Below are 24,003 nucleotides of genomic sequence, written 5' to 3'. Positions count from 1 at the left end.
CCTGAAGAGAAAGGGAGACAAGAACCACTGCCACTGTGCTCCCCTCCCAGGTAAGAGTCAGAAAACAGTAGAAATGGGCACACGACAACAGCAACCAGCCTGCAAAAATGTACCAGCTTTGGCTTACAGAATTTCCAAATATACTAATTGGAGAACCTCTTAAAGTACATGAAAAATTGAAACTACTGTTGTCAATTTGAAATGGAAAACATACCTACTATGTGTGTGTTTAACAAACAAAGCATCTTCAAGTTTAAAGCTTTAGAAATCATTAAGTCCAGTCTGCGTCTGAGGTTATCCCACTAACATTGCCTATGATTTAGTCATCCAGTCTTGACTTACTTTATAAGCAGCCTCTTCAATATCAGATTGCTTTAATCAATAGAAAGAATGATGTTCAGTCAAAATCAGCCTCCCTGTAACCAGAACTCCTTGATTCTCCTTCCCTCCACATGTACTGTGCTATGGAATTTGCAACTGGATTCAGACTTTCGAGTTTGAACATAGTAATGACATAAGTTAACGTTATTTTTTTTTTAATGAAGATAGAAAAGAAATGAAAAAAGACTTGGACTTAAATTGAGGCAGTGGCAGTTGGGCATGGGGATCGAGATGAATTATAGAGTTAGTTAGCACTAGAAACAACAAGGCTGATTCAAGGTAAGAAAAAAAATGAGAGAAAAAGAGAACTGGATTGTTCGCAGAAATAGTATATGACATAATATAATCAGAAAAACAAGATTCTTGGAGACCTACTTCTTATTTCTGAAGAACTGTTGCCATTTGATAAGGCCATCCTTAACAGTCAGCAATTTCTCCCTTGTAGTTTCTTCACTTTGTTCCACTTCCTGTTTAAACTTATTTATTAAGCTTCTCCATTTCTGTGTCAGCTTCTGCAATAGTGCAAGATCTGCAGTGTCCTAGATGAAATTATTTATTTTTATCATGTAGCAAGTATTTATTAACATGAACCAGTCAATTATTAATATTGGAACACTGGAAACATCCATAGAAAATGGATAAAAATAATGAAAGCAGGTATTCCTCTTTCAAAATATCATCAGTGATACCACTACACAGTTCCGTTTGTGATGGATTTTCCATGGAATATAAAGTATTAGGGATAAGATTTTTCTTTTGTAACATGAAACCTATTTTCCTACAGGACTTCTAGAAGGTCATGTGCATTTTGAAAAGAATAGGAACCTTGAAGCTAGACAGACCTTATTATTAATATTTTCCATTAGTGTAGGACCTTTGTTAGAACTGATGAAACATTATTATAATTATACTATTAACTATAACCCTTAGAATTGTTATTAAAGTTAACTGAAATGACTAGTGTAGTTTGACTCACAATAAAAACACACTAAATGCCCATTTCCTCCTTGCTTTTTGTTTGTTTGTTTAACCACTGATAAAGAGAATGCTGACTCTATAAATAACATTTGCAAGATTAATAACATATAAATTGCTTTAAGATAAAAGACAAAAGGGTTTTTCATTCTACTTACAATAAAGCACAAATATAAGTATAATTAAAAATCCATAAATTTAGCAAAGGTTCAACCCTCCATACCTGTAAGCTCTCTTCCCAAAACGTAAGTGAACTGAGCTTTACCTTGGTTGACAGCAGTATGATGAAATGCTTAGTGTATTTGTTCCAGCCTTTTTCATTGAGATAAAGTCTTTTAGCCAATATAACCCTATTTCTTTCAATTACCTATAAAAAACATGTACTATAATCAATAACTTAAAACATTACAAACCACTGTCATTTACTAAACGCAAAGCAATTCCTTTTATCAGTTTTCCACTGATTCATTAACTCAGCCAAAATCTCTTGTTTAAATCATGAACTAATTTGAATCACAAATTCATGTTTCCTAAAACTACTGAATTTGTACCAAACTGAATAGAGTACATAGCAGGAGCTTCTCAAATAATATGGTTTCTTTCTACCCTTAAAAGTCGTTAAGGATTCCAAAGACCTTTAGTTTATATGGATTATATGTGTCAATATTTACTGTATTAGAAAATATAACTGAAATCATTTAATAACTGTTATTCATTAATTCACTTAGAAATAACATTAATAAACTCATTGCAAATGTAAATAGCATTTTCATGAAAAATAACATTTTCCAAATAAAAAAATTAATGAAAAGAATGTCATCATTTTGTATTTTTACAAATCTCTTTAATGTCTGCCTTAATAGACCTAGATTTTCATATATGCTTGTGCATTCAATCTGTTCAATATCCCATGTCATGTAGCTTCTAGAAAACTCAACTATATACTCTCTAAAAAATAAAAGTGAAAAAAGCAAATAAAATCTTAGTATTAGGAAACTAGTTTTCACCTCGTTTATCTCCTGAAAGGGTCTCATAGATCCCCAGGGGTCCCTGGACCACACTTTGAGAATCAATGTGTGCAAATCAACTATAGAGCAATTCAATCAGTGACTGTTTTAGACACCATGGATATAGCCAAGAACAAAAGAAGCAAAGTATTTAATTTCAGGGAGCTGACAATCCATTGCCACTTTGTGTTGGGAGGGTCAAAGCTCCATCAATGCAAGGTCCTCTCCTACAGAACCTCTGCTAAGGGTCAGTCTTCTACTGATCAAATTTTTCTAGAAGCTCACATGTCATTTTACCCTCTTATTGAACATGACTTGCTCCCAGATCTGTCATTATTAATTCCTTTGGACATGTCAATGTCCCTCTTTAAAATGTTCCTCTTTAAATCCCATATCAGGATGGAACACTGGGGCCTTGATGAGGTCTAACCATTCCAGAGGAAAATGAGACAATTATCTCCTTCTTCTACTCTTTCTACTTCTGGTTTGAATCTCAAGTTTTAAGAGACATCTCATGCAGTTGTCCCATACTCAGTTCATAATCATTTCAATAGCAGGTCTTTTTTCACTTGGACTGCTCTTAAAATAGGTCTTCCCCTTTAGGCAGTTGTCCTGAATTTAGGCAGTTGCCTGAAGACACTATAGCATGGTAATTGGTAGTTCTGGCTTGAGAGTCAGCCTGGCTAGGTTAACCATTTATTTGCTGTGTAAGCTTGGTTTTTTTTTAATTTAATTTATTAAAGTGGTCTTAAATAAGTATATAATTTAAATAGAATTTAAATTTAAATTAAAATAATTTAAATAGATAGAATTTAAAATATTTTTAGTTCCTATGAAAATTTCCAAAAAGATTGTGCCAATTTATATTCACATCAATTGTCTACAAAAGTGTTTTTGATTACCTTCTGTTTAATGTTTTCTGATCTCCTTTGCTAAAAATAGTATTTATTCTATACTTTCTATCTTGTTGATAATTGGTGAGAATGGACACATTTTCATACATTTATTAGTCTTGAATTTCTTATTCTGTATCTATTATTTTACTTGATAATTTGGATAGTATTCATTTATATATTTATTTAAGATGACTTTAATAAATTAAATAAATTAATTAGCTCTCTGAGTTTCAGTTTCTTCATCTGAAATATGTGGGTAATGATATGAATGGGATTGCTAATTATTCTCTTAGCAAAGTCTCTGATACATTGCAATAACTGAATAAGTGATAGCTGCCACTGATACTTATAGTAATCATACTAATTATTGGTGCTAATCACATTAATAAGAATAATCTATACATTTATTCCTACTAACATTTCATTTGCCTTGTTAGGCCCATCATTCTAGATTGTTGAGGTATATTTGAAACTCAAAGTTTTAAAAGGCAGGAACTTTGCTATAAACATTTTTGTATCAACAAATAGTACATAGCATAATGTCTGACCTGTGGAATAAAGTCTCTTAAAAAAAGATGAAAAAAATCCTCAAAAGATTACCTTTTTAAATAAGAGTATAACATTTTAAAGAAAGTCAAACAATATAGAAGTATAAAATTAAAAGTGCAAAATTCCCACTAGCTCACCCAACCCTAAAATTCAATTTAATTGGTATTATTAATTTGTTGTATCAGCAGTGAAGATTTTTTCCTTATGCATAAACAAATCATATAGTTATTTGTTTATGAAAGAATTAATTAAATGCATATTGCTTATTATAACAAATATGTAATTCTAAAACCCACTTCTTCTCTCACTCAAGTTATAGCCATCTTTCCATGTCTATATATTCCATAACATTCTTTAAAATACCTGCTTAATATTCTATTATTTGGATGAACTATGCTTTCCAACTGATGAATATTTAGGTTATTTTAATTCTTTTGGTAGTCACAAGAAATGCTAAAATAAATATCCTTATCTTTGTTCATTTGTAATAGTATTTATTAGGAATCAATTCTTCTTGGTGGGTACTTTGTTTGGTAAAAGTGACACAGAATTTAAAATATTTTTAGTTCCTATGAAAATTTCCAAAAGATTGTGCCAGTTTATATCCACATCAATTGTCTATGAAAGTGTTTTTGTTTACCCTCTGTTTAATGTTTTCTGATCTCTTTTGCTAAAAACAGTATTTATTCTATGCTTTCCATCTTGTTGATAATTGGTGAGAATGGACACATTTTCATACATTTTTATGTCTTTTGAATTTCTTAATCTATATCTACTATTTTACTTGATAATTTGGATAGTATTCATTTATATACTTATTTAAGACCACTTTAATGAAGTTAATCCTTTTTTATACAAGGTACCAACATTTTCTCCCAATCTGCTATTTACTTTTGTTTCTATTAATTGTCACAACACAGAAGGGGTTTTTTGTTTTGTTTAGTTGTTGTTGTTGTGTTTTGTTGGTTTTTGAATACTATTATTCTTATTATTCTTAGAGCAGTTTAAAGTTTACAGAAAAATCATGCAGCTACTACAGGGTTCCCATATACCTCCTCACATACATACAGACTTCCCTATTGTTAACATTTTGCATTAGTGTAGTAATTTTGTTACAACTGATGAAACAATAATATTATAATTATACTGTTAACTATAACCCATAGTTTACATTAGGTTTCACTCGATGTCATGTCATTTTACGGTTTTTAAAAATTTTTATTCTGGTAATATATACAACCTAAACTTTCCTATTTTATAAACATTCACGCACTCAGTGATGTTAATAGCATTCACAATGTGCCACATCATCCCAAACAGAAACTCCATTAATCACCTATTCCCTATCCCACCTACCTCCTGGTAACCAGTATTCTAGTTCTGACTTTATTATTTTTCATATACTAATGATTTCATATAAGTGAGATAGTACAATATTTGTCCTCTTATGACTAGAACATTTCATTCAACATGATGTCTTCAAGGTTCATCCACATTGTAGCATGCATCAGAACTTCCCTCCTTTTAAGGATAAATAATATTCCATTGTATGTATACATATATTTTTGTTTATTCATTCATCCATTTATGCACACTCACTTGAGTTGCTTCCAACTTTTGGCTATTATGAATACAGCCACTATGAACAGTGGTGTTCAAATGTCTGTTGGAGTCCTTGCTTTCAGTTCTTTGGGGTATATACCTAGAAGCAGGATTGTTGGGTTATATGGTAATTCTCTATTTAACTTTCTGAGGAACTGTCAAACTGTCTTCCACAACATCTGCAGCATTTTACATTCCTAACAAAAATGAATGAGTGTGCCTATTTCTCACATTTCTCTAATCTTATAATTTTCCATTTTTAAAAAAGTAGCCATTCTAATGGGTGTAGCATGGTATCTCATTGTGATTTTGATTTGCATTTCCCTAATGATTAATGATGTTGAGTATCTTGTCATGTGTTTTTTGACCATTTGTATATCTTCTTTGGAGATATATCTATTCAAGTCTTTTGTCAAAGTTTAAATAGGGTTGTTTGTCTTTTTGTGGTTAGCATGGAAGTTTTTAACTTCGAAGTTTCATATCATGCTTGGAAAGGGATTCCCATTTCAATAATTTAGAAACACATTAATATAAATTATCCTGATATATTTCTAGCCTCATTACTTTTTTAACTTTTTATTGTATTCTATAACATAAATACAAAGCAAAGAAAAAAGCAATAATTTTCAAAACACTCTTCAACAAATATTACAGGACAGATCCCAGAGCTTGTTATGGTACAGCATCATTACTTATACATTTTTTTTTATCATTTCCGTTCTACATATATGATCAGTAATTCACAATATCATCACATAGTTGCATATTCATCATCATGATAATTTCTTAGAACATTTGCATTAATTCAGAAAAAGAAATAAAAGACAACAGAAAAAGAAAAAAACGAAACCAGAAAAAAAAATTATACATACCATACCCCTTACCCCTCGCTTTCATTGATCACTAGCATTTCAAACTAAATTTATTTTAACATTGTTCCCCTTATTATTTAATTTTATTCCATATGTTCTACTCATCTGTTGACAAGGTAGATAAAAGGAGCATCAGACACAAGGTTTTCACAATCACACAGTCACATTGTGAAAGCTATATCATTATACAATCATCATCAAGAAACATGGCTACTGGAACACAACTCTACATTTTCAGGCAGTTCCCTCCAGCCTCTCCATTACATCTTGGATAACAAGGTGATATCTACTTAATGCATAAGAATAACCTCCAGGAATACCTCTCGACTCTGTTTGGAATCTCTCAGCCATTGACACCTTGTCTCCTTTCACTCTTCCCCCTTTTGGTCAAGAAGGTTTTCTCAATCCCTTGATGCTGAGTCTCAGCTCATTCTTGCATTTCTGTCCTACATTGTCAGGAAGGTCCACACCCCTGGGAGTCATGTCCCATGTAGACAGGGAGAGGGTGGTGAGTTTGCTTGTTGTGTTGGCTGGAGAGAGAGGCCACATCTGAGCAACAAAAGAGGCTCTCTTGGGGGTGACTCTTAGGCCTAATTTTAAGTAGGCTTGACCTATCCTTTGTGGGGTTAAGTTTCATAGGAACAAACCCCAAGACTGGGGGCTCAGCCTTTAGCTTTGGTTGTGCACACTGCTTGTGAGAATATCAAGAACTCAACTTGGGGAGGTTGAATTTTCCCCGTTCTCACCATTCCCCAAAGGGGACTTTGCAACCACTTTTCTACTCACTGTTCATATCACTCTGGGATTCATCGGGACATCACTCTGGACAAACCAACAAAATCTCATGTCCTTCTCAAGGTTCCATGTACTTATGTTGTTCAACCAACAATCTACATAAGTTATATTTGGAGATGTACTAGTCAAAATATAAATTTTGTACCAAATAAACATTTTTTGATTTAGTCTCACACATAAGTTGAAATTTTAAAATATTAATTCCCATCATTTTTCAGCACCCTGCAGTAATGACATTCCTTTGTTCTTCCTCATGCAAAAACATTTTTTAAATCTGTACATTTAGTCACTATCATTATACACTCTAGGCATTTCTAGATTATACCATCTCAATCTTTATCGTCCATTTTTCTTTGTGATTTCATTTATGCCTCCAGCCCTCCTCCCTCTATCATTCTCACATTCAGCTCATTCAGTGTTTTAACATAATTGTATTACAGTTAGGTAGTATGGTGCTGTCCATTTCTGAGTTTTTATATTCAGTTCTGTTGCAGAATTTGTATCCCTTCAGCTCCAATATCTTACCCTATTTCTATCTCCTGATGGTCTCTGTTACCAATGAAATATTCCAAGTTTGTTCACTAATGTCAGTTTATATCAGTGAGACCATACAGTATTCGTTCTTTTGTTTTTGGTTAATCTCACTCAGCATAATGTCTTTAAGGTTCATCTATGTTGTTACGTACTTCATAATTTTATTCTGTCTTACAGCTGCATAATATTCCATTGTATGTATATGCCACAGTTTGTTTAGCCCCATCTGTTGTGGACATTTTGGCTGTTTCCATCTCTTGGTAATTGTAAATAATGCTGCTATAAACATTGGTGTGCAATGTCTGTTTGTGTCCTTGCCCTCATGTCCTTTTAGTAGAGACAGAATATAGATGGGTCCTGTTTTTTAATCCATTCTGCCAGTCTATGTCTTTTGATTGGGGAGTGTAATCCATTAACATTTAGTGTTATTACTGCACAGGTAGTACTTTCCTCTACTATTTTGCCTTCTGGATTTTATATGTCATATCTAATTTTCCTTCTTTTTACCTTTACTCATAGTCTTCCTTTCTACACTCTTCTCCACACCTCTCTCTTCTGTCCTTTCATATCTGTCTCTAGTGTTCCCTTTAGTATTTCTTGCAGAGCTGGTCTCTGGGTCACAAATTCTCTCAGTGATTTTTTGTCCAAAAATGTTTTAATTTCCCCCTCATTTTTGAAGGACAATTTTGTTGGATATAGAATTCTTGGTTGGCAGTTTTTCTCTTTTAGTAATTTAAATATTTCATTCCACTGTCTTCTCACCTCCATGGTTTCTGCTGAGAAATCTATGCATAGTCTTATTGGGCTTCCCTTGTATGTGATGGATTGCTTTTCTCTTGCTGCTTTCAAGATCCTCTCTTTCTCTTTGATCTCTGACATCTGATTAGTAAATGTCTTGGAGTACTTCTATTTGGATCTATTCTCTTTGGGGGACGCTGCACTTCTTGGATCTGTAATTTTAGGTCTTTCATAAGAGTTGGGAAATTTTCAGTGATAATTTCCTCCATTAGTTTTTCTTCTCCTTTTCCCTTCTCTTCTCCCTCTGGGACACCCACAACACGTATATTCATGCGCTTCATATTGTCTTTCAATTCCCTGAGTCCCTGCTCATATTTTTCCATTTTTTCCCTATATTTTCGTTTGCTTGTCAGATTTCAGATATTCCATCCTCCAGTTCCCAAATTCTATGTTCTGCCTCTCGAAATCTACCATTGTAGGTTTCCATTGCTTTTTTATCTCTTCTACTGTGCCTTTCATTCCCATAAGTTCTGTGATTTGTTTTTTCAGACTTTTGATTTCTTCTTTTTGTTCATTCCTTGCCTTCTTTATATCCTCCCTCAATTCATCGATTTGGTTTTTGATGAGGTTTTCCATATCTGTTCGTATATTCTGAATTAATTGTTTCAGCTCCTGTATCTCATTTGAATTGTTGGTTTGTTCCTTTGACTAGGCCATATCTTCAATTTTCCTAGTGTGATTTTTTTTTTTGCTGGCATCTAGGCATTTAATTACCTTAATTAGTTTATTCTGGAGATTGCTTTCATTTCTTTTACCTAGGGTTTTCTTGCTGGATGAATTTGTTGTCTGTCTGTTCTTTGACCTTCAGTTCAGCTTTATCTGGACCTCTGGCTTAGGTTTTGTTTAACAGAGGAGAATTTTTCAGTTCTTGTTTTCATGTTTCTTGCCCTGCTTATATGGTGCCTTTCCCCCCCACCCTTAGGAGGGTCCACTTAAGTATTATAGACCACAGCCGGATTTTGCCGGACCAAACTGGCTTCCTATCAGGAGGAAAGAGTCACCTGCATTGGTTTTCCCTGAGGGTGGGACCCAGCAGGTTGAAAGACTTTCCTGTGAAATCTCTGGACTCTGTTTTTCTTATCCTGCCCAGTATGTGGTGCTTGTCTGTCTGCAGGTCCCACCAGCATAAGATGATACAGTAACTTTGGCAGACTCTCCCTGCTGGGGGTGTGGTGGAGACAGAGGAGAGGTTGTAGGCTGGTTTTAATGGCTTCAAATTACCAAGTCCTGGTGTCTGAATTCCTTGAGGGAGGGATTCCACCTGAGGGGGCTTCACCCCTCCCCTGGGGAAGGCACAGGCTCCAGACAAGTCCTCAAATGAGCTTGTTTCTGCCTATGCCTGGGGCAGTTGCCACCTGAGAAGCCTTGCTGCTGTATCCAAAGGCAGTCAAGCCTTTGTAGAAACACAGCCACAAAACCTCTGTTTCCTTTTTTTTTCCTTTTCCCATCAGCCCTGCCCCGTTGTTGCCGGGGCAAAAATGAGCGACTTCCGCTTTGACCACGTTTACCTGAGCTGGGGGCCTATTTTTAGTAATCAGAATTTATTAATTAATTCCACAATTGGTGTTTGGTTCAGCTCAGCCTCTGCTGCTGGTAAAGTCTCTTTCCTTTCCCCTCTGGGAAGCAGCCTGTGGGGGAGGGGTGCCGGCTGCCCCAGCTTGGGGAACTCATGGTTCTGGGGGCAGCTCGCAGCCAGTCCAGCTGCTCCAGACTGGGTTACGCTGTGTGTCCAGTCACTAACATGGCCCCAGGAGCTGTTCTGTACTGTTTCTGGTTATTTAGTAGTTGTTCTGGAGGATGAACTAAAATGCGCCCATTGCTAAGCCGCCATCTTGGCCCGGAAGTCTCATTACTTATCCATTTTAATATTTAATCCCTTCTGGGACTTCTTTTGTGTGTGTGTGTGTGTGTGTGTGCATGTGATGAGGCAGAGATCTAAATTGTTTAACTGGATATTGTTAATTCAATTAATTAAATATACCATATATACTTAGGTTTATTTTTGAACTTTCTATTCTGTTCTTTTATCTATTTATTACTGTCCAAATACCACATTCTCAGTTACTTTAGTTTCATAATATGTTTTGATGTCCACAAAGACAAGCTATTCCTTATTACCCTTCTTTAAAATGTTTTGTATTTTTATATTTAGATTCTTCCATACGGATTCTATGATCAACTTGCCAAATTCCTAAAATAAGATAGTTATTGAGATTTTTAATAGAAATTGTATTGAATTCACAGGCTGATGTGGAAAGAACTGCTATCTTTACAATATTGATTATTCCCAATCGGAGTTATAATATATAGCTCTGCATTTATTTGGTTTAAAGTATTTTAGTAAAGTTTTAGAGTTTTTAACATGAATAAAGATGTTTATTTCCCCATTGCATTTCTAATTGTGCTGGTATATGGGGAAGTCTTTGGGTTTTTATTTACCTTGTATCTAACTACTTATTAAAGGTCAATTAATTCAAGTAATCTTTAAATTAATTTTTTCTGTTTTTCTAGGTAGATAACTATATCATCAGCAAATAATAGTGATTTTGCAACGTTATATTGTTATAACCTCTTAATTTTGTTCTCATTTTATCACCTGAATTACAACCTTCAGTGACAGCAGAAATACTTTCTCCTTTCTTGAATGGGAATGCCTCTGTTATATCCCCATTCTGTATGTTTGTTCTAGATTTCTAGTAAACACCTCTGTCAAATAAATGAAGTTTCCTAAATAAGCAAGTCTTGATTTCACCATCAAAAATGAAATCAAGAGAAAGTGTATTGACTTTCTCTTCTAGCTTTGATATCTGTATGCTTTGAAGGTATGCTTTCTACATTTTCATTCAAATAACTAACAAGCTATTATACAAAAGTGGGGCCTAATTTAGAATTCTAATGTAGCACTTTGGTTCTCTTGAGAACCCTGTGACCTACCCCCAGTGGGAAGACATTGGAGGATTTTGCTCAGTGGACCTCTGAACAATCCAAATGAACCAGTTTTTCAATCTGGCAGGGCCATAATTCACTGATCATACCTGTAAGTCTCAAATGTAGGAGCATACAACCAACAACTAAACATTTTAGAAAAATAGAATATTATGGGAATTGCTATTTCTCCAAAGCATTATTATATAATATAATGGTCCACAGGTGGCCATATTTCAATTCACTAGTCATCTTGGGAATCAAAGGAATAGAATCAAACAGTGAAATGCGTGATCTTAAAATGGCTACATTGTATGAAAAAATAAGGTTCAGCTTTCCTAGTTTATATTAGCAAAAATTATAGTTGAAAATCTAAACATTTTCACAAACAACAAAAAAATTCTTGCTTATTCTTCAGTAAGTTTTGGTAGGATAAAAGGAGTCCTCAATTGGGCAAAATTCAGGAACTCAAAACAGAAGGAAACAAAAGAAATAGAGATGTTAATTTTCCATTTTCAAGGCCAACAGTACCTACATTATTCATCTATTTAATACACATTTTCACTTTTTAACTTTTTTCTAGCTTATTAAAAATTTTAAATGGAACTTTATCCAACCAAAAAATAAGCCTGAATTATGACTACAGAATAACCAACCTTTAGGGCCAAGTCATATGTGGCTGAGCTCCAAATATCTCTTTCTGTCATTAACTGTCTGATATCACTCTCCATCCTTCCTCTTTGTAATGTATACAAATCATGATATTCTTCTACAATTCTAAAAGAAAACTTAATAAATAGCTGCATAGATACGTATTTTTAAAAAACTTTGTTCTAAAACAGGCAGTTCATTTCTTTAAACTCATCATAAGATAATTATGACATGATTTTGGGATATATTGATAACATTTTATATACAAGAAGAAAAAAATACTAAAAAAAATTGACATTTCATTTACAAATCTTATAGAAATCAGAATGAAAATTAAAATTCCAATATACTATTCTTTATTTGCTAGAATTGTCACATGTTATCTCAATGGTATAGCAATACCATATCTAATGAAACGTTCAAAATATAGGTAGCAGTAATATAGCAGTTTTATTGTTATGCTTTTTTCTCAAATATTTAGAATTCTTTATTAAGGACACTGTGGTTGTTTGGAACTGTATGTACCCTAGAAAAAAAAACATGTTCTTAAATCTAATCCATTCCTGTGGCCATGAACCCATTGTAAGTAGGAACTTCTGATGAGGTTATTTCAGTTAAGGTGTGGCCCATCTCAATCAGGTATTATTACTGGAGTATTTTATAAGTAGAATGAAATTTAGACAGAGAAAAAGCCACAGGAAGTAAGAAGCTGAAATGTAATGGAAGCTGGAAGAGAATTAGAGGCCAGGAGAGGCTTCCATGTGCATTGCCATAGGATAAAAAAAGCCAGGATGAAGGAACATCGTAGCCAGTCTTCAGAAAAAAAGCATCATATTGATGATATCTTGATTTTGACTTTTCCCCAGCCTCAAAACCATGAATTCTCATTGTTTAAGCTAGCCCACTGTACAGTATTGGCTTGAACATACAAGAAAACTAAAGCAGACAGAAAAGGCAATAATTATGAGACACTATATTTTAAAATTATATGTAATCAGAATAAGATTTAAAGAAATTCTCTTAACCACCTAAAAGCTTAAGTATTAAAGCATTTTTTCTTAACTATTTTTTCTTCATGTCTACAGAATATAGTTTTCTTTCTCACTTACAATGAAGCTTCTATTCAAAGCCCTCTTGAGACTAAATATAACTGCAGAAGCTGTAAAAGTGACCAATAGCATTTCACAAACTTTCTGAAACACTCTCTTCTAAGAGATGCTAATTTTGTGGTGAGAATTAAAGGCCAGCCTGCTATTATTAAGAGGGATTCGGGGAGAGGACTGAAGCTGGAGATAAACATTTTTGAGTTGAGAATATATAGATAATGGTATTTAAAGCCAGGAAACTTAATAGATTCACATGGGAAGTATAGAGAAAAGATCCAAGGAATGTATTTGTTCATGAATGTTCACAACAGTGTTAGTCACAGTAATCAAAAGATGAAAGCAACCCAAGTGTCCATTAACAAAAGAACAGATAAATAAACTGTGCTATATACGTATGTGCTGGTTTGAAAGGAAGTATGCCCCCTAAGAAAAGCCAAGTTTTAATATAAATCCCATTTCATAAAGGTAGAATAATCTCTATTCAATACTGTATGTTTGAAACTGTAATGAGATCATCTCCCTGGATGATGTGATTTAGTCAAGAGTGGTTGTTAAACTGGATTAGGGGATGACATGTCTCCACCCATTTGAGTGGGTCTTGATTAGTTTCTGAAGTCCTATAAAAGGAGAATGAGAGATTCAGAGAGGGCAGAGAATGCTGCAGCACCACGAACCGGAGAGTCCATTGGAGAGGAAGAAGGAAAACGCCTCCCAGGGAGCTTCATGAAACCAGAAGCCAGGAGAGAAAGCTAGCAGATGACGCGATATTCGCCATGTGCCCTTCCAGCCGAGAAAGAGAAGCCCTGACTGTGTTCGCCATGTGCCTTCTCATTTGAGAGAGAAACCCTGAACTCCATCGGCCTTCTTGAACCAAGGTATCTTTCCCTGGATGCCTTTGATCGGACATTTCTAATTGGGATATTTTCTCGGCCTTAGAACTGTAAACTAGCAACTCATTAAATTCCCCCTTTTTAAAAGCCATTCCATTTCTGGTATATTGCATTCTGACAGCTAGCAAACTAGAACAATGTACAATGCTATATTATTCAGCCACAAAAAGGAATGAAGTTGTAATACATGCTACAACATGGATGAACTTTAAAGACAGTACGTTGAATTAAATGAGTCAAACACAAAAGGCCAGACACTATATGATTCCACTTATATGAAATAGCTAGAATATGCAAATTCACAGAGACAAAAAGTAGAATACAGGTTACAGGGAACATAGGGTGCAGGGAATGAAAGAAGAGTTAATACATAAAGTGTGAGGGGTTTCAGTTTAGGGTAAAGGAAAAGTTTTGGTAACAGATGGTAGTGATAGTAGCACAACATTGTAAAAGTGATTAATATCATTGAATTGCACATTTGGGAGTGGTTAGAGATGGACATATTATGTTGTATATATATTGCTACAATTAGAGAGAGAGAGCTGGAGACAATAACAAGTAAATGCAGTACACCATATGATATTGATTAATATAACTAAGGTATATAGTTAACAGGAATATTGTAATATTCTTGCATTAATTGTAACAAAGTCACTATACCAAAGCTAAATGTCAATAATAGGGGGAGAAAAGTAGTATGGGATTTTTTTTCTTTGGGAGAAATGAGAATATTCTCATATTAATTACACTGGTGAAGGCATAACTATGTGATTAAACCAACGGTCATTGATTATACATGTAGGATGTACTGCAAGCTGTGTGAATAAAATTGTTAAAAAAAAATAATGGGGAGGAAGGGATATGGGATGTTTTGGGTTCTCTTTTTTATTTTTATTTCTTTTTTTGGAGTAATGAAAATGTTCTAAAATTGATCGTAGTGATGAATACACAACTGTATGATGATACTGTGAGCCACTGATTATATACTTTGGATGGATTATATGCTGTGTGAATATATCTCAATAAAATTGCATTTAAAAAAATACATGATACTGGATTGGATCTAATAATGAAGGAGAAAATGCACAAAGGACATTGGGATATGTAAAAATTGGAATGTGGACTGTATGATTTATAGCAATGTTAAGTATCTTCAACTTGACAGCCATATTTGAGGTGTTTACATAAGTGAATGTCCTTGTTTTCAAGAAATGCACATGGAAATATGAAGTGCTAGAACAGCATGCTATATGCAACCTACTCTCAGATGTTTAGAAAGCAGCTAGATAAATAGAATAGATGATAGATGGATGGATGGATGGATAGATAGATAGATAGATAGATAGATAGATAGATAGATAGATAGATAGATAGATATAGAATGACACAATATAGAAAATACTAAAAGTTCGTAAATCTGGGTATTTGGTGGGGGTGGAGATATACTGGATTTCTAAGTATTGTTCTTGTATTATTTTTGCAACTTTCCTGTAAGTGTAGAATTATTCTAAAATAAAAATTTAAAAAAAGATCAAGGAATGAGGACACCAACATTTAGAGACTGGTGAGATAAAAGGGAATCTTCAAAGGATATCAATAAGAAGGAGCAGTCAGAAAGGTAAAGAGTAGTAGAGCATAATGTACTAAAAGACACTGTTTCAAGTAAAAGCAACTAATCAATTGGTACAAATGCTGCTAAGTCAAGTAAAATGAGAACAGAGAATTGATCATTAGATTTTGCACTATGAAGGCCGGTGGTGACCTTAAAAAGTATATTTTAGTGAAGTAGCGGGGGTAAAATCCTGATTGGAATGAGTTCAAATGATAAGAGAGAAGAAATGGAGATGAGCATGGCATTTTTGAAGTGGTTTCTGTAAGGGGAGCAGAGAAATGGGGCTATAGCTAGAAGAGATGTGAGGTCCTGAGAGATTTGGTGTTTGTTTTTAGAATTCAAAAATTAAGAAGAAAATATGTTGTTTCAGAAGTTATATGGCTTCCTCCTTCTCCCATATAAGCTACACAAACTTTAAACAACTCACTTGGCATTCTTTTCAGCATCTAAAAGAGCTTGTGCCAAATCCTTGTGTGCCTTTTCTGCTTCCTTTGTTAATTTTATATCATGTGCCCTAACCAGACACAGTTCCCTGAAATAAAACAAAAGAAATTTATACCCATCATTGGAGATTTCCAAAATGTTTCTACTCAGGAAATAAGGTTTATATTTAGGCATCTTCTCAGTTATCATGAACACTTTTCTTCTTAGTTTTTCTACCTCATAAATAAAATCAGGAGCTCTAGCATAGATTCCAGGTGGAATCTTGCCAGGGTTTTGGCAATGGAATCTTGATGGCTAGAAGCAGCATAAAGAAGATGTGAGGGATCCTATTAAATGGTGTGGTGGCAGGTGCTGACAGCCAAGGTCTACAGGCTGCTTTACCCCACCCTCTGACAAGTCTATCCTGGCCTCTTCATTCTGGCCACTAATCTTGATTGCTATATGTCATGGTCAGGTTCATGTGTCAACTTGGCCAGGTGGTGGTACCTGTTTGTCTGGTTGGGCAAGTGCTGGCCTGTCTGTTGTGAAAAGGACATTTCATAGAATTAAATCATGATCATGTCAGCTGCATCCACAGCTGATTCCATTTGTAATCAGCCAAAGGGGAGTGTTTCCTGCAATGAGTGATGCTTAATCTAATCACTGGGAGCCTTTTAAGGAGGATTCAGAAGAGACAGTCTCTCTTCCTGATTCGGCTGGTGAGCCTCTCCTGTGGAGTTCGTCCAGACCCTCCATCGGAATCGTCGGCTTCACAGCCTGCCCTGCGGATTTTGGGCTCTGCGTTCCCATGGTCACATGAGACACTTTTATAAATTTTATATTTGCGAGTTTCCCCTGTTGCTTCTGTTTCTCTGGAGAACCCTAACTAATACACTATATACTGCTAATTTTCTTTGGATTTGATGGTACTGATCTGTAACAATAATAACAGTAAAAACCTCTATTTTGGAAGGAAGCACAAGAATCGTTTTCCCAAACAAATATATGCAGAGCCCTGGTTTTGTATTAACTTATATAACCCATTTACCTACATCTATATCTACATATAACTCTAGTCCTTTCTATTCTCTTGCTAAACATGAAAAGAGGGCGAAAGAGTTTTTTAATCATTCCACTTTCCCTGAATATCTTTCACTCTCCTTAGGGACATGGCTTTGACATTTTATTTTTTCGCATGGGCAGGCTCCGGGAATCAAACCCGGGTCTCTGGCACAGCGGGTGAGAATTCTGCCACTGAGCCACCATTGCACCACACTGGCTTTGACTTTTGTTTTGCGTTAAGATAATCACAGTTTTTACCTGGTTAGCTCCTCAATAACATTTTTGAAATTGTACAATTCTTCTAAAATGCGTTGGTCCATCAGTCGCTGAGTCACCAAGTCTTTATAGAAGTCAATCATTTGGTGGGAAAATTCGTCAAGCATTTGTACATACCTCTGTCTGTGTGAGAAAGAAGGGACATAAAACTAATAAGTGACATCATCAACATGGTAACATAAGACATTCCTTGAAAAAGGCTCCCCAGAGATTTAGCAAATAAAAGGACAAATCCTTTTTGCTTAGAACTTGGGTGTATACAATAGAGACTGGAACACAAATCCGCAATGCTGAATCAAAGATAGAAAAATCTAAGGAAGTATAAGTCTATCCTGGACCACTGGTCAGATCCTGATTCCTCTTCCCCACTCGGCCCCGAGAAGCTCAAAAGCAACACACAAACAGCATGGCCCAGGGCCATCTACTGCAGACTACAGATCAACTCAGGACATTAGAACTCCACGCACATTCAGGCACAGGGACCTAAGTTCACAGAATCCCAAGGAGGAACACAAACCACTGAGGAATGATGCATACAAAAGGGCCATGGGGGGCAGAAGGGGAGAGAGAGAGAGAGAGAGACGACCACAGAAAGGCTGGTAAGAACTGTTGCAACCTCACTTAATCCAGTTTCAGTCAGCTGAACCACCTAAAGGTAAAATGGACTTTTCTGAAGTGAAAACCTTCTGGATTGACCCCATCTGGCTCCACATGGTGGGAAAGCCTAATGAGGAAGAAACCAGAGGCAGGAAAACCTCACAGAAAAAAACAAAAGGGTGGGGTTGTTAAACTGAACACCTGTAAATTGGGACAGGGTCCAGAATTGCTATTGTTTCAAACGACCCCTAGATAAAGGCAGTAGGAGCCACTGTTTCAATTCCAAGGGCTGAGGCAATTGACATTAGAGATGCAGAACTTCCTCAGGATGCAGGGGACAGTTGGCTGAAGGGCTGCATTTGCTAAACAGGTAAGGAAAACTCAGTTTCATGGAGCTGTCAGAGTAGATTTGGGAGCCCTTCCAGATACCCTGTCAAGGGACTTTGGAGCTAGTTCAGCACCTCCTTGGTGGATCCCTGGCACTGTTTTGGCTGGAAAGTCCTTTCTGAGGTGACACTCCTCACAGAATTTGCCTTCTAGATAAAAGCAGTGTGAGACAATGAAAGAAGTGTAAAAAACTATAGAGTCAAGCAACCTGAGACAAAGGCCTGCCAGCATCAAATATTTGGGAAAGGGAGCTCTGTCTTCTAGGAAACAGAAAGGACAACCAAACTCCTATAAATAGCAGAACTCCAAAACAACTAAGAAGCAAAACCCTAGGACAAGACATAGGCCTAGAAAAAAAGAAAAAACTCTTGTGAACTGCATTCACCTTGAACAGACCTTCCTGATAGGAGGGCAGAGGCACAAGAAAATCTCTGTTTCATCACCTGGGTACAAAACCAAGAAACAGTCATCCCAGTGAGAAAATCTCAGAGTTAACATTTTAAAGTTAAATTTAAAATATTAAAATGTACAGTGTGCAACAAAAGAGTACAAGACAACAAAGAAACAGACATGAGGGTTCATTCAAATGAAGAGTATAAAAATACAGAAAACATCAATGAAGATGAGAGAGTGGACATACCAAAAAAAAACTTTTAAAAATGATCTTAAAAATGTTCAATAAGATGAAGGACAGTACAGAGAAAGAACTAAAGAATATCAGGAAAACTATGAATGAACAGAGTCTATTTTAAAAAGATAGAAATTTTAAAATGAAGCCAAACAGAACTATGGAGTTGAAGACCACAATAACTGAGGTGAAAAATACCCAGGAGGAATTCAAGAGCACACTGGAGCTGGCAGAAGAAAGATTCAGTGAACTTGAAGACAAGACCTTGAAAAAAGTCAGGCTGAGCAGCATAAAAAAGAAAAGAAAAGAAAAGAAATATTAAAAGGGAAAATAGCCTAAGATAGCTATGGGAAACCATCAAGAGCACAAATCTAACCATTATAGGAGTCCCAGAGAAGAAGAAAGAAAGAAAGAAGAAGGAATAGTCAAAGAAATAATGACAGAGAACGTCTCAAAAGATGTGAGTATGTACATCCAAGAAATTCAGAGAATACCAAACAGGATAAACATGAAGAAAAATATATCCCATCATATATCAATTATACTGTAAAGTACAAAGGACAAGAAGGGAGTTCTGAAACCTGCAAGAGAAAAACAACATGTTATGTACAAGGGAGTCCCAATTAGACTGGGTGGCGATTTCTCATCAGAAACCATGCAAGTAAGAAGGCAGTAGGTTGCAATATTTAAAGTGCTGGAGGAAAACAACTGCCAACCAAGAATTTATAGACAGCGAAATTCTCTTTCAGAAATGAGGGACAGATTAAAACATTCGCAGATAAACAAAAGCTGAGGGAGTTCCTCACCACTACACTAGTCCTACAAGCAATGCTAAATGGAGTTTTTAGGCTGAAAGGAAAGGATATTAGGCAGCGATTCAAAGCAGCATAAAAAAATAAAGTCCTGTGGTAAAGGTAACCATTTAGGTAATAACTAATGCTGGTATTGTCATTGTATTATTTCATCTGTAACTCAAATTCTTACTTCCTACAGGGGCTAAATTGCCAATGCATAAAAAGTAATGATAAATCTACGTTTTTGGTTATAGAGTATACAAGCATGTATGTCCTAACAAGTACAAAATAAGTGGTGGTGGGACAGAGGGGTGTAGGAAAACAACTAACACTGACTCAAGAAGAAACAGAAGACCACAACAAGACTATCACAAGTAAAGAGACTGACTCAGTCATCAAAAACCTCCCCCCCCAAAAAAGCTCAGGACCAGATGGCTTGCCTGGTGAATTTTACCAATCATTCCGAGAAGAATTAATACCAATCCTGCTGAAACTCTTCCAAAAAACTGAAGAAGAGGGAACACAACTTAACTCATTTTATAAAGCCAACATCACCCTAATATCAAAACCTGATAAAAATATCACAAGAAAAGAAAATTACAAACCAATCTCTCTAATGAACATAGGTGGAAAAACCTTTAATGAAATACTTACAATCAAATCCAACATCACATTAAAAGATGTATACACTGTGACCAAGTGTTGTCCTTGGTGCATCAAAAGTTCTTTAATGCACAAAAGTGTTTAAATTTCAGGAGATCCCATTTATCTGTTTCTTTTATCAATACTTCTGCTTTGGGGGTAAGGTCAACAACCCACCTCCTATTATAAGTTGTATATTTCCCTACATTTTCTTCTTAAAGTTTTATGGTCTAAGCTCTAATGTTCAAGATTTTATACATTTTGAGTTAATTTTTTAATATGGTGTGAGATATGGATACTCCTTTAATCTTTTGCATATGGATAGCCAATTCTCCAAACACCATTTATTGAAGAGATTGCTCTGTCTCAGGTGGGTTGGCTTGACTGCCTCATCAAAGATCAATTGTCCATAAATGAGAGGGTCTATTTCTGAACACTCAATTTGATTCCATTGGTCAGCATATTTATCTTTATGCTAGTACCATATGCATTTTGACCACCGTAGCTTCATAGCATGCTTTAAAGCCAGGTAGTGTAAGACCTCCCACTTCATTTTTCTTTCGCAAGGTATTTTTAGCTATTCGGGGCACCCTGCCCTTCCAGATGAATTTGGTTATTGGTTTTTCTAATTCTGCAAAGTAAGTTTTTAGGATTTTAATTGGTATTGCATTGAATCTATAAATCAATTTGGGTAGCATTGACAACTATATTTAGTCTTCCAATCCATGAATATGGTGTGCCTTTCCATTTATTTAGGTCTTCCAAGATTTCTTCTAGCAATTTCCTGTAGTTTTCTGTGTAAAAGTCTTTTGTATCCTTAGTTAAATTTATTCCTAAATATTTTATTCTAGGGGTCAGGATGGCAGCTTAACAACGTGCACATTTTATTGCGTCCTCTAGAACAACTACTAAATAACCAGAAACAGTACAGAACAGCTCCTGGGGCCACGTCAGTGACCAGACACACAGCGTACCCTAGTCTGGACCAACTGGACAGGCTGCGAGCACCCCCCAGAACCATGAGTTCCCAAAGCTGCAGTGGCCAGTGCCCCTCCCCCACAGGCCACTTCCCAGAGGGGAAAGGAAAGGACTTTACCAACAGCAGGGACTGGGCACAATCAAAAGCCAATTGTGGAACTAATTAACAAATTCTGACTACTAAAAATAGGCCCCAGCTTAGGTGAACCTGATCAAAGCAGAAGTTGCTCATTTTTGCCCCAGCACCAAGGGGGCAGGGCTGACAGAAAAAGGGGGAACAAAAAAAAAGAAGGAAACAGAGGTTTTTGTGGCTGTATATCTACAAAGGCTTGGCTGCCTCTGGATACAGTGGCAGGACTTTTCAGGCTGTAACTGCCCCAGGCATAGGCAGAAGTGAGCTCTTTTGGGGGCTTGTCTGGAGCCTGTGCCTTCCCCAGGGAAGCGGTGAAGCCCCACCCAGGTGGAATCCCTCCATCAAAGAATTCAGACACCAGGGCTTGGTAATTTGAAGCCATTAAAACCAGCCTACAACCTCTCCTCTGTCTCCACCATGCCCCCAGCAGGGAGAGTCTGCCAAAGTTAAAGGTACCGCATCATCTTATGCTGGTGTGACCTGCAGTCAGACAAGCGCCACATACTGGGCAGAATAAGAAAAACAGAGTCCAGAGACTTCACAGGAAAGTCTTTTAACCTGCTGGGTCTCACCCTCAGGGAAAACCGACACAGGTGACTCTTTCCTCATGATAGGAGGCCAGTTTGGTCTGGGAAAATCTGACTTGGGTCTATAACATCTAAGTAGACCCTCCTGAGAGTGTGTGTGTGGCGGGGGGGGGGAGGCACCACCAAGCAGGGCAAGAAACAAGAAAACAAGAACTGAAAAACCTCCTCTGTTAAACAAAACTTAAGCTAAAGGTCCAGATAAAGCTGAACGGAATGTGAAAGAACAGACAGACAACAAATTCATCCAGCAAGAAAACCCTAGATAAAAGAAGTGAAAGCAATCTCCAGAATAAACTAATTAAAGTAATTAAATGCCTAGATGCCAGCAAAAAATAACAAATCACACTAGGAAAATTGAAGATATGGCCTAGTCAAAGGAACAAACCAACAATTCAAATGACATACAGGAGCTGAAACAATTAATTCAGAATGTATGAACAGACATGGAAAACCTCATCAAAAACCAAATCAATGAATTGAGGGAGGATATAAAGAAGGCAAGGAATGAACAAAAAGAAGAAACTAAAATTCTGAAAAAACAAATCACAGAACTTTTGGGAATGAAAGACACAGTAGAAGAGATAAAAAAAAAAAAAACAATAGAAACCTACAATGGTAGATTTCAAGAGACAGAACATAGGATGTCTGAACTGGAGGATGGAACATCTGAAATCCGACAAGAAACAGAAACTATAGGGAAAAAAATGGAAAAATATGAGCAGGGACTCAGGGAATTGAAAGACAATATGAAGCGCACGAATATACGTGTTGTGGATGTCCCAGAAGGAGAAGAGAAGGGAAAAGGAGGAGAAAAACTAATGGAGGAAATTATCACTGAAAATTTCCCAACTCTTATGAAAGACTTAAAATTACAAATCCAAGAAGTGCAGCATACCCCAAAGAGAATACATCCAAATAGACATACTCCAAGACATTTAATAAATATTTTATTCTTTTGGTTGCTACTGTAAATAGAATTTTTTTCTTGATTTCCTCCTCAGATTGCTCATCACTAGTGTATAGAAACACTACAGATTTTTCAGTGCCACACTGCCACTCATTTATTAGCTCTAGTAGCTTTGCTGTAGATTTTGCCAGATTTTTGACATAGAGTATCATGTCATCTGCAAGCAATGAGAATTTTACTTCTTCTTTTCCAATTTGGATTCCTTTTATTTCTTTCCTTGTCTAATTGCTCTGGCTAGAACTTCCAGCCCAATGTTAAATGTTAAATAACAATGGTGACAGTTGACATCCTTGTCTTGTTCCTGATCTTAGAGGGAAAGCTTTCAGTCTTTCCCATTGAGGATGATGTTAGCTGTCGGTTTTTCATATAATCCCAGTGTCATGTTGAGGAGATTCCCATCTATGCCTATCCTTTGAAGTGTTTTCATCAAGGAACGATGTTGAATTTTTTTCAAATGCCTTTTCTGCATCAATTGAGATGATCATGTGGTTTTTCTACTTTGATTTTTTGAAATGGTGTATTACTTTAATTGATTTTTTTATGTTAAACCAGCCTTGCAAATACCTGGAATAAATTCCACTTGGTCATGGTGTATAATTCTTTTAATGTGCTGCAGAATTCGATTTTCAAGTATTTTGATGAGGATTTTTGAATGTATATTCACTAAAGACCTCAGTCTCCTGCTCCTTTCTGGTTGTTGTTTACATGAAATATCTTTTCCCATCTTTCACTTTCAACCTATCTTTGTCCTTGGGTCTAAAGTGAGTCACCTGTAGACAGCAAATAGATGGGTACTGTTTTTTAATCCATTCTGCCAGTTTATGTCTTTTGATTGGGGAGTTTAATTCATTAACATTTAATGTTATTACTCTAAAGGCAGTACTTTCTTCTACCATTTTGTATTTTGTATTTTATATGTTATATCTAATTTTTTCT

The 24,003-nt window shown here is 35.9% G+C and overlaps 1 protein-coding gene across 5 annotated transcripts in view; it reads right to left on the bottom strand.

Annotated features, from left to right (window-relative positions):
- The window catches only part of AXDND1 (axonemal dynein light chain domain containing 1), a 259,424-nt gene that overhangs the window by 172,633 nt on the left and 62,788 nt on the right, over positions 1-24,003 (bottom strand). For 4 of the 5 annotated variants that reach the window (XM_077157121.1, XM_077157122.1, XM_077157123.1 and 1 more), the window contains exons 10-14: positions 17,337-17,477; positions 16,021-16,125; positions 11,991-12,111; positions 1,622-1,723; positions 757-920 (exon numbers count right to left, since the gene is read on the bottom strand). In XM_077157121.1, the coding sequence (XP_077013236.1) occupies positions 757-920; positions 1,622-1,723; positions 11,991-12,111; positions 16,021-16,125; positions 17,337-17,477 (633 nt within the window). The remainder of the gene's footprint in view (positions 1-756; positions 921-1,621; positions 1,724-11,990; positions 12,112-16,020; positions 16,126-17,336; positions 17,478-24,003) is intronic. The other variant, XM_077157125.1, reaches the window with a different exon arrangement.

The sequence above is a fragment of the Tamandua tetradactyla genome, chromosome 4 (genome assembly GCF_023851605.1).
Source record: "Tamandua tetradactyla isolate mTamTet1 chromosome 4, mTamTet1.pri, whole genome shotgun sequence".
Classification (NCBI taxonomy): Eukaryota; Metazoa; Chordata; class Mammalia; order Pilosa; family Myrmecophagidae; genus Tamandua; species Tamandua tetradactyla.
This window is presented reverse-complemented; position numbering and strand designations above follow the sequence as displayed.